Source organism: Protopterus annectens, chromosome 10.part0 (genome assembly GCF_019279795.1).
Source record: "Protopterus annectens isolate FY-2018-M chromosome 10.part0, PAN1.0, whole genome shotgun sequence".
NCBI classification, from domain to species: Eukaryota; Metazoa; Chordata; order Ceratodontiformes; family Protopteridae; genus Protopterus; species Protopterus annectens.
Genome location: NC_056744.1, coordinates 53,345,711 through 53,357,983, shown reverse-complemented (window position 1 = coordinate 53,357,983; position 12,273 = coordinate 53,345,711). Strand labels below are relative to the sequence as shown.

The window sequence follows — 12,273 nt, the reverse complement described above, 5'->3', positions numbered from 1 at the left end:
CTCATGTTTGGCATATACTTCTCAGAGGTACAGGCTAGCACAGGAGGACTATGGCTGACCAAGTTCATAGACGACTGCAAACTAGGGGCTATAATTGACTCTATGGCTGACACAAACATCCTCCAAAAAGGTTCTCACTGAGACAGATACCTGGTGTCAAAACCATGGCCTCAAGCTAAATGCCAAAAAGTGCATAGTCATCCCCTTTAGAAAAAACAAAGTACTCACAAACTACCACATAGGTGGTAGCCCCCTAAATACAGAAGACGTAATAACGGATCTGGGGACCCAAGTAGATAGTAACCTCTCCTTTGATAATCACATTGCCAAAGTGGTTGGAAAATCCTTCTATGTGGCCCACCTAATCACAAAAGGGTTTGCATCCAGATCGAAAGAGGTCAGTGGGCCCCTCTACACATCACTCATCAGACCCATCATAGAGTACAATGCCCCATTTGGGATGTACCTTACAAGACACCTGCAACAACTGGAAAGACCACAGAAGTACCTTACCAAGAGGATCACTGGCCTCAAGCAGATGCCCTATGCAGCTCGACTGAAGAAACTCCAGCTGTACTCGGTTGCATACCGCCTACTCAGAAGTGATCTCTGCCTGACGTACAAGGCCATGTCCAACCCAGAATTGATGGACATGCTCCACCTAAGGAAAACCATATCCCCTCGAGCCACACGCTCCAGGGATCTAAACCTCACCACAACAATAAATAGGATGTGCTGGAGGGACAGATTCCTGTCCCAGAGACTTCCCATGCTCTGGAACAAGATTCCAATCTACATTAGGCAGAGCTCCTCGCTAACCCTCTTCAAGAGAATTGAGTGGATGGGAAACAAAGTTTACCCCAGGGATCACTTCAACGGCTCTGCTGGACAGAGGTACAGGGAACTAATCTAAGGGGGTGGCAAAAGCCAACACATTCCGGCTGGACTTATAAATGCCTTCGAGCAGATAGCCTAGTACCTACCTATGAACATATGAATCATTTTATTTAACTAAAGCTTTTGTATTATTAAATATGAACGAAGGTCCTCATTTGAATAGGTCAAACGTGTATCTAGTATGGACTATACTTGCAATTTCAAGGAAGTGTATTACAAAAAGATGGACTACAAACACAATACCAACTTTGGAAGACTTATACAGCCTACTGAAGACCACAGCATTATTGGAAATTAAAATTAAAGAACTAATAATTTATCCAAAGCCAATTATCAACAACCCTTGGGGAAAAGTCATCGTTGATTGACACTACAGAAAAAATGATCAGACACTCTGATAATGGATTGGACATACTTATAAAGTAACTGTATACATTAATATCTGTTATAGTGTCAGGCTAATGTAAACAGTGTACATAGTTATTTAAGATGTTATGTATAAATACTATGGAATTCATTCAAATGTATTTGAAAAATAAAAAATTTTGAGAAAAAAAAAAAAGAATGTAAGTAAGCTCTGTGGTTATATCATGTACACTTTCAGTTTCACACAGTCCCAGTATACATGCACCCACAAACCACACAACCCTCCTATATTCAGCAGACCTCCAGTGCTTGCATACACACACACTGTAATCAGCATGGAGTGTAGAATATTCATGTAAGCACTTCCAACCAAATATACTGTATTTCCTGGGCAGTGTAGCATACTGTAGAGCTAAGTAGACTATACTCCACTGATTAGTGGGCAGTTCCACATCAAATAACCAAACTCAGTTATGTTCAAAATGTTTTTCAAGTCCTCTCATGAACTTTCAAAACCTGTTTATAAAGATGGCTCCCCAATTCTGTAAGTTTGCCATTCTAGGATCTTTGATTCTTGCAAAAAGCAATACACATTAGGAAGGGCCAATCCCTCAGACAATTACCTTTTATTTCTAACAGGATAGCGCTAAATCCCTTACAGGTTAAATAGGCAGCACCCTCAAAATCATATTCCTGCTGAAAACTCTGCCAAGACTTAAAACTAGATCTATCCTGCCAAATGTACACAGGGATGTCTTACCAACCAACTCGGAAAATGAGCAATGACTTCTCTTTAACAGTGTTCTCATCCATCTAGGGACATGCATCCTATACTTTGGAAGCAGGCAGCACCCTCAAAATCATATTCCTGCTGAAAACTCTGCCAAGACTTAAAACTAAATCTATCCTGCCAAATGTACACAGGGATGTCTTACCAACCAACTCGGAAAATGAGCAATGACGTCTCTTTAACAGTGTTCTCATCCATCTAGGGACATGCATCCTATACTTTGGAAGCCCACTCAAGAGCTTCTACTATAAAATTACATAACAAAAAAACTCTCCATGCTCCTCCTACACCTGCAAAAATACCTCTTTTCCATCTCTGCCCAAGTCACTTCTCCCACTGAGAATTTGGAGTGTGTGCATCCCATTAAGCAAAAAGTTTCATCTGGTCTGCTCAGCAAAATAAACAAAACCACACTATTATTCTGACAGAGTAGGTTTCACCTGTGATACCCCTGGTATGTTAGTCACCCCCCAAAAAAGAAAGTGCCTTACTCTTCACAGCAGTAAAAATCCACCTTCGTAGTGAAAGTGGGAATGAGCCAAGAATGAAGAGAGCCAAAGGTAACAAAAACATTTCTATTGCCATTACCCTCTGGTCAAGGTCCAACAACTTTCTATGAAAACTTTATCCAAAAACAGAGCATATGACATTTTAACAGAGCTAGCCAAATACTTAACGTCATCATCCCAGATCAGGGGATATCTGTTCCACAACTCTAATGAAGGCCGAAAATTAATCACAACTGTTTTGAGTTTTACAAACGTAATTTTGTAACCCAACAATTTCTTAAAGTCACCCAGTAAGACACACAGATCATTCAGGTGATTTTCTAGCTCAGTTAAACAGAAGAGTCATCTACATACAATAAGTATTTCACCTGCACCTCACCCACCTGAAACCTACATGTCAGACGTTTTAGTGTCTCTGCAAGAGGTCCGCAATAAGGGGGGGGGGAGCAGACACTCTTGTCGACATGCTACCCAGCATTACAGTTGGAGCTTTTGAATATGTATACCTTAGTAGACTCTCTCTCCATGAACCCAAGCATAAGACTAAGTACACATAGATACTCTCAATCCACCCTGTCAAATACCTTCTTGGTATCCAGGCTGACCACCAACAGCAGACTGCAAACAGTCTACTACATCAAAATAAAGTCTTAATTATATTGTCATACATTTGCCTTCCAACTACAAAACCATAATGATCAGAGGGTTTTCCCCAACTCATTCTGATTCTCCACAATTGACCATCAATTGCTCCCATAACTTCTCCTCAGGGTCTTCCAGACGCACTTTAGCCTCCTATGGACTAATCTCAAACCATGCCCGGGCCCAGTGATACAATGGAGAAACCTGGGACAATATCACACAATGTTTTGACCCAATTCCCTACCCCTTTCACCCTTTTGTACCATCCCCAGGATTTGGCATGTAGTGGGCACTGTGGCGCTTTGATCAAACCTCAAATGTACTCAGCAATGAACTCTGCTCCTTTACAGTACAACAATCCACCAGGGACTGAACACAATGGTGCATCTGAAAGTGTGCCCCATTCCCCGGAAGGGCTTGCCCATCTTCCCTAACTACCCTGTCAAGTGCCACAATGCTAATCTAACTGAAGTCTTCAGGGCCATAATCAGAGATTTATCCCTGTATGTCATCAGCGTAGGCAAAATCACAGTGATCACAATGAATTGGCTCCAGCAACCACAGGACCAGCCTGGAAGCCAGAAGAGACAAATAATTTGTAGTCTTGATTAAAAACAGTTATCGGTCTGTATGAACCAGGGTATTGTGGATTTTTACCTTCCTTATGAATTAGTAATATAACCGTTTCTTTCCAGAAGGGGGCATTGATGAAGTAACTAAAACTTTATTAAAACAGCCTGCATTGGTGGCATAGAGGGATAACCTTCCAAAAGTTTCCAGTCTCTTAGGTAAAACCACTACCAGTCCCTCACCAGTCAAATGTAAATGAAGATCTGTGTCCCAAGTCACGCAAAGCCTGGTGAGTTACTCCCAAAACTCTGTCGATGACCGTTGACTTGACTGAAACTCTGCAGTACAGATGTAACACCAGAATGCTGAGGTATAGGATTAGTAGCCTAAACACAGGATTCCTACATTTGCTGGAGCCATAGGAAGTTACAGTCAGGAAGCACAGAGTAAGTGAACTTGCAACAATCCACATGAAATAACAAAAGTGTATGAATGAAACTATAAAGTTCTTAGGTTAATAATGCAGTATCATTGGAACAGCTTCTATTGTTGACCTAACTAAAGTATTTGACTCCATGACCATGTACATACAGGTTCTGCAGACTTTTACTAAGCATGTTATTCAGCAGACTGTCTGGAAAGAAACTCAAAATGCAAGTCAGTGAGCATTTCTTTGTTCCAAGGCAACATCCTCAGTGGAATCCCACAAAGCTCTGTTTTGGGACCATTGCTACTCTGTACTTTCGCACTTTATTCTGCCTATAGTGAGAATTAAAATCATAAAATGTGGTGGTACTTCCTTGCTCAGCTTATGGTCCCCTATAGCTGAATCAAAGCTCAGCAGTGGCATCACTAGAGTTGCTGAGCTTTGCTGAATAGACATTTACCTGGTTTTCATGGTTCACCCAGAAAACATTCAACTGCATTACAATTACAGGTCTGAGATCGCACAACTTAGTTGTTCAAAATCTCCTGTGTTTTGCCAGTCCCCACTTCTGTTTACAGAATACCCGCACTTCATCCTGCAATAATAAAAGCTCTATGCTACTAAAAGCATAACAAAATATGAGAAATTTACAAGATAAGTGACCAATGAAACTCCATTTTCCCGTAATTTGGCAGAGTGTAAGCTATTCTAACTTAAACAAAGACCTACAAACAAGAAAGGCTAATATAATACCTTCTGCCACTTAATGTTGCACTTTGGGTAAGGGGGTGTGAAAAGCCTGTTCCAAACCGCAGCACCACCAGGTATCCTTTACCAAAGTAACGGACCTTCTCTTCCTCCACAGTGACATCACGGATATCGTCAATCTGGGCTACAACTGCATTAAGATGAAAAAATACACTGTTACAATTCACTCCAAATCTCTCAATGATGACAGGTACATTAAGTAAAGCTATAAACTAGAACTCACACCAGCCAAGGCTACTTGTTCACTTATTAACCTTGAGCAAGTTACTTACTTTTATTACATTTCAACTCTTCTTGTTTTATTTAAAATAGCTTGGGGAAAATTCTAAGTTTAACAGGGAGGATAAAGCTCTAACTTGCTATTCTGAGAGGCAGTGATGACAGCAGCAGTGTCTAGTGATAACAGATATTGAATTGTTACCATTGATGGTGTGATGGAGAAAGTAGGAATGACAAGCAAGGAGTGGACTGTGCTCATCTCAGTTTTATCCATTAGGAAGACAACAAGCCAAAGAAACAGAGAGAAGAAAAAGAGAGCATGACAGAGATAAAAGGAACAAAATAAATGCTTGCTATGACATCAATGGCAGAAACATTCATCAAGACCTGAGAAATTAATTTCATAAAGGCCAAAAACTTCTGAAAGCAAAGAATAAGAATATCTACCTTCCTGTCTTCAATCGCACCGTGGTGCTTCTTTGAGAGGCAAACAAAGCTTATGCCATCCAATGGGAGAAATATTTAATACACAATGCCAGCATATGAATTAAAATATGCAACACAGTTGTGACTTCATTAGCCAGTAAGCACTTCAATGCAGAACCTGGGCATTAGTGCAGACCTCTGGGTTAGTAACATCATTGCAGATTAAATCTGAATATTGATGAAAGTTGCTGAGCCTAGGAACATATCAGTGCAGAGTAATACTGAGTGTCAACGAAAGTTGCATAGTGCAGAATAATATCACATAATCAGGTCGTTAAATGTTAGCAACACACTAGCCTTTGGTCTCCTTGAAACTATGATGTGGAATCAGGATTTTGATTCCTCACATTATAACCATGGGGTACCAATCACAGTTGTGGCTGCCTGAAAGCCCGAAGGCAAAGGCAGGCAAGAACAGCCTTTCTGGACATGAAAATAATCAAGGACAGGATGTCAAAAATTCTACCTAGTTGCAGTAATGCTCGACACGTTAATATTTAAGGAACATCTATGAAATTCAGGAGATCGATTGGAGTTAGGTAGGAGTCAGGACTACTGGTAGCAGTCCTGGGGATGCCCAGTGTCTCCCAAAAATTACACAGGACCTCAACTCTGAGCCAACTACTTAGCTTGGAGTCAGCTGAAGAATATTTCCAAATCCTTTGAAATACTAACACCTAAGGTTGTAGGTTCTGATGGAGACAAACCTCTGCTGACTTTTCTATGTACTTGTGAAGGAGAATTGTATGTGTGAGGGGGAGGTGAATTTCCTCACTGTAATGGTAAGAATTTGACCCTTTTCTTTCATGGGTCTTAATTTATCTTTCATGGTTCTTAATTTATCAATTTCTGGAAAAAAACAGTGTGGAACTCTTACACGGTGAGTCTAAAAAGGGATTGCTTGAATGCAAATGGAGCACAGCACTTTTAGAAATGAAGGCGAAATTATTATGCTGAATCCTGACACATTGGTTAACCACTTCACTGTATCCTATGACACACGAACCATTAAATTGCAAATGGTATGATACTATGGATGCCTACACCTTCAGTCTCTCTCTCTAAGGTTTTTGTTAGGTATTTCCTCTATGGAGTGATGTACCTCATCCAACAAGTAGTCTACAAGTACAGTGCTTGTTCCATATATTTAACACTCACAAAGATGTGTGGAGGATGCCAAGATTTATTTTTTCATTGTACCCAGAACCTTAGACATTCTGTGTGGGGGAATGACAGTTAAAGAATGAGGAGAATTCAGTGCAGCAGCTGAGACAGTAGTGCCCATAACTGAGCTGTTCCATCCTGCACATTACGGGGCATGTGAAGGAGCTTCTTCAACATCATCAGTACCTTCTAATATCCAACTGTAATCCTGTAATGTTTCTAAATGTTTGGAATTTTACAGGCTCTTTCTTTTTTGGAGTGTCTTAGTACCCTGACTTAGGAATGGGGTCCATTCTTGACCTGGTATTGTTACAGTATTAGAAACCATAAACATTTGGAGAAATTAGAAAGGGGAGAAAGTGCAGTATCCTCGGATGTGGTAGGTTAATCTGCAGGAACAAATAACTGTCAAATGTCCAGAATTTTGCAGAATGTCCACACTTTTGCCTAATTTTGTTGGTATGCTCCATGTAAAATTTGTGGGGGGGTTTCTTGCAAATCCTTGGGGAAAGCAGCCATTAAATAATAACAGACATTTTAGTCTCAGAATTCATAGGACTTCATCATATCCTTCGTAATAGGCATACAAATGCAAAACCTGTTACTGTGACAACTTTCTAAATTGATAAGAGCAATATTTAAAATCTGTCCCTAATTTTGGGCCTTTGTACCCATATTATTTTTGCCTTAGCCTCAGACTCTAGCACTAAGAGGTTGACTTGTATGACAGGCATAGGAAGGGGACGTTGATCCACTTTCCGTGGGCTGGAAACCTCAAAAGAAAGAACATGGGGTGTTGGTGTAAGAAGGGTGGAAAGAAGCCTTCCTGGAAGGGGTTATTGCTGAGATAAATACAGAATACTGCATAGCCAGACCAGGAAAAGCATAATAATGGGTATGATACATATCAAAACAAACATAAAAGAGAAGATTATTATTTGTAATTCAGAAAACAGGAATTATGTCTGAAGCAGCCTAGATCAGTTTATAATACAACCAAACACTTTTGCTTCAAGAAAAAAAATGAACTGCTGTACTTGGCAGTGCATTATAGGAGTTAGAGAACCAAATACATCATTCTGAGAAAGTGTGGTACGCTTTGAGGTCTTACTGCCTGCGGTGTAAGTTTTAACTGTTTTGTAGATGGAGCTCTATGAAATCAGATCTTAAAGTCACCATTTTTCCTTGTGCATTTTCTCATCTCTTACCGCCTACTCTGTCTGCTTTTACATACTACACTGCCAGCTTACTGCATAAATAACTTGGCACAGCAAAGAGTACAGCCTACTCTGCCAAGAAAATTGGGAAGTGTGTGTGTGTGTGGTGGTAGGGCTGAAAAGGTATTCCAATGACCTGTGTATAAGACTATGATGTGGAATGCTGGAGGGAAGGAAAATGTACACTAATCGCTACCAGCATGGGTACTGAGTTATGGGTTAGGTTCACTGGGTTGCAAGCCACAGAAATGAGGAATCAAATGCACCATATGCAGACAGGGTAAAAATGAGGGAGCAAGATGCACTAATTACTACCAGAGAGGTAGGCCTGTTGGCTTTGAACTATGATCTACTCAAGGAAGTTATACTTAATTTTTATACTGCTTTTGTTTACCAGGTTTGTCTGACTGGATTTAGTAAAAAAAAAAAACTTTTCAGTGGAGGCCAGGGAGGAAAGTTCCAACATATTGCAAATATTTTTAAACAGGCATTCAGTAATATACATTAACAATTGCACATATATTTGCTTATTACTTCACATACATATGAACACAAAGGTAAATTTTGCAGTAAAAAAGATGCTTCTACTTTAGTAGAAGTTGAACATTGAGCATTTGAAGAGATATATTAGTGGGTTTGTGAGGCAAACAGTACATCATATGACCAGTACTTAGAAATTCAAAGAAATGGAGGAGAGGGAAGGAAACTAGGTAGGGAAGAAAATATTAACATTGTAGATAAGAGCTGGGATGTAAAGCAAATTTAGAGACAATTATATATGCAGCTATCATAAGGTTTATATTAGAAATATAAAGGCGGGAGCGAGCAGCATCACAAAGTAATGCATATAGCTGGGAGATGCTAGTAAAACAATTCAGGTATTCGTGAACACTGGTTGTGGGGTATTGGATTCTGAATGAAGATAAACAGTTTGATGATATGGAAAACAAAATAACAGTGGCATTTATCCTGGAGATTTGTAGGAACAGACTTATTGATTCAACAGGTAAAAATTTTAGTTGTGTTTTAAATGAGTTTGCATTCTGAATGGATTTCAGTAGTAGTGGGATGTGGTTCCGTAGTTTAGCTACACTATTTGAATACAGAGAGTCACCTGCAGTAAAGATTAGTTGTGTAAAATCTTACCATAACCATAGATGTCCTTCTGTTCCATGGTGCAGCACTCTCACATGTGGGATCCTCCACCTCAGACAACCCTAATGTCCATCTCATGTACCAAAGCTTAAGCCTGGCTGCTGTCTGGTGCATGGGATGTCACACGCGGGGCCATAAATGTGACTTATGCATGCACAGACCTCAGAACTGACTGCCCCGTCAGACAACTGTAAAGATAAAGGAAGGATGCCATCTAGACAGGGAGAAGGCCCGCTAGGAGGATAGGAGGGAGGGAAGGAATACTGCAACATGGAAGAGAAGGACATCTATGGTTAATTCTCATGTTGCAGTATTCTCACATGTGGGACAGCACCACAGGTCATGTAGAGAAAGGGGTGGAGGAAGAGTTAGCAGTCTCCAGGAATCCATGGAGGATGGCTCTTGCAAATCCTGCCCTGGCTCAAAAGATGTTATCCAATTTATAGTGCTTGGTGAAGGTGTGCACAGAGGACCATGTAGTTGCCTCTAGGATAGTGGCTGTATTCATGCCTTTGAGAAACACCCCTGAAGATGCCACTGCTCTAGTGGAATGAGCTTTGACTGTGTACGTTAGCTCTTTACCATGGAATAAGTAACAGAAGGATATAGTTTTACAGATCCAGGAAGATACAGTCTGTTTGGATACAGCTTCCCCCAGGGCCCTGGGTGAAATGATACAAAGTAAAACAACCAGTGACCCAATAAAACAAGTAAATTTATTCACTCTCTCACATCTCGGCTGGAATGCCTTCTCCTTTGAAGGCATTCCAGCCGAGACGTCAGAGAGTGAAGAGAGTGAATAAATTTACTTGGTTTTTATTGGGTCACTGGTTTTCTGGTTGTTTTTCTCTGTTTTACTTAATTTTTGAGTTATGTATTATTTTGAAATGACACAAAGTGTTGTTTGGACTTTCTAATGTCCTTAGTCTTATCCAGATAAAAACTCAGTTGCCTGTAAACATCCAGAGAATGAAGCACTCTCTCACTGCCATTCTGTGGCAAAGAGAAGGTGGGTAAATGGATAGACTGGTTAAGTGATATTTTGTTGACCACTATGGGCATAAAGGGGAGGGGTTACTATGAAGAAAAACCCTATCTCTGTAGAAAAGAGTGTTTGGTGGAGTCGCCATGAGTGCTTGCAGCTCAGAAACTCTTCTAGCTGAAGTAAGGGCTACTAGTAAGACAGCCTTCCAAGTGCGTATCTTTAAAGTGGCAGAAGCTGCAGGCTTAAAGGGGGCAGTGGTAAGTTTCTCTAGCACAAAGTTCAGATTCCAAGGAGAAGGGATAGGTTTCCTTGGTGGTCTGATGTGGAAAACCCCTTTGATAAACAGTTTCACCTCCAATCTTGATAATAGGGATGGATCCATAGGTAAAGCAGGCTGAAATGGCTGACAAATGGACTTTCACCTAACAACATGAAAGTTCTGATTTATGAGCTCACACAAATAGGCTAGAACTAGTCCACCTAGAAGGGGTTTAGGTGCATGAAGAGTGCTTGCCTCTTCTACTCTGATAAGTAGGTAATCTAGGCAATGGTAGATCCGAATTCCTTTTGTTCTGCAGAAGGCTACTGCTGGTGCTAGGCACTTTGTGAAAATTCTTGGTGCTGTAGACAAACCAAAGGGCAAAGCTAGTAAATTGATAGTCCATGGATGGCACAGCAAAATGTAGAAATCTCCTGAAGTCTGGATGAATGGGGATATGGAGATAAGCCTCCTTCAGGTCCAAAGTGGCCATGAAGGTGCCAGGTGTCAAAAGTGGAAGAAGGGTTTGTAGGAATAGCATGCAGAAGGAGGGTACATGCAAGAAAGGGTTTAACAGGGATAGGTGCAATATAGGCCTCCATGGGCCCTCCTTTTTTGGGACCAGGAACAGTCTGGAGTAAAACCCCTGACCCTCTTGTCCTGCTGGAACCCTCTCTATGGTGCCTGTGACAATAAATCCTGGATGACCTGGGATTGCAGATGAATTTGTTTTTTTTGGAGGTAGGGGTATACCTTTGGTAATGGCTTTTCCTGCCAGGTCATAAATTACCCTTTTTTCACTACTGATAAGACTCAGTGGTCTGATGTAATGTGTTGCCATAGGGGGAAACAATGAGAGAGGTAGATGTTCAGGGGGTGATGGTGAAGGGGTTTAAGCAGTCATGCACTATTTGGTCTGTCTGGAAAGGGCTGCCTGCTGGTAGAATGGGAGGAAATAGTCCTAGGGGACTAGGGTTTCCTAACCCATTTCCTATGCTTTGAGGAAGAAGTGGAAGGGGCAGGTGCCCTCCTAATGAAGGTAGGTTTTGCAGGGTACTTCCTGTAGAATTTTGAAACTGGGGATACCAGTAGATGCTTCAGGTCCTGCAGTTCCTTGCTTTTTTCCTGCAAAATTTTGAATAGTTCAGCAGATTGCTTGCCAAAGAGGAACTTATTGTGCAGGTGAGCAATCAGGATCTTGTTCTTGAAGTCATCAGGGAGGGGGTGAAGTTTGTGCCATGAGTACCTGTGTAATACAGAAATAGATGCAGCTGATCTGGTTGAGGCTTCAGCAGCATTGTAGCTGCATTTTATAGAATGCCTGGCTACCTGTGCTGCTAAGAAAGGCTTAGAGGCAACTTGAGGCTTTGTAGGGAATCAGGCATGGAAGAGAGCAATGTAGATGTCTGGAAGACTAGATCTAGAGCATACTTTACCATGCGAGTCTGGTAATTAATGGCCCTAAAGGCCAGGGTGGAGGAACTGTGGATCTTTTTTCCCCAAGTCTGTCCCTCACCTTACTGTCTTTATCTGATGGCAGCAGGGAACAGGAAGGAATCTGCCTGGATTGCTTGTCTGGTGCCACTGCAATGACAGCAGGGTCTGCCATGGGTGGCTTGATGAGGTACTTGTGATCATCAGGGACTTTATAGAACCTATATGGTCTTTTTTGGGCCGGAGGTTGGGATTCAGGGGTCTTTGAGGCAGAAGCAAAGGCATCCAGGTAATCTGTAATCACAGGAGGAGTAGGGAGACTCCATCTGGAGAAGCTCAAAGTATCTTTTTTCTACCTCAGTCATTTGGGTGGAGTCCCACTTGA

At 41.2% G+C, this 12,273-nt stretch overlaps 1 protein-coding gene across 2 annotated transcripts in view; it reads right to left on the bottom strand.

The window, feature by feature from the left end:
• Positions 1 to 12,273, bottom strand: part of LOC122812941 (cytochrome b-245 chaperone 1) — a 209,844-nt gene that overhangs the window by 43,093 nt on the left and 154,478 nt on the right. For both annotated transcript variants that reach the window (XM_044085014.1, XM_044085013.1), the window contains exon 6: positions 4,955 to 5,099. In XM_044085014.1, the coding sequence (XP_043940949.1) occupies positions 4,955 to 5,099 (145 nt within the window). The remainder of the gene's footprint in view (positions 1 to 4,954; positions 5,100 to 12,273) is intronic.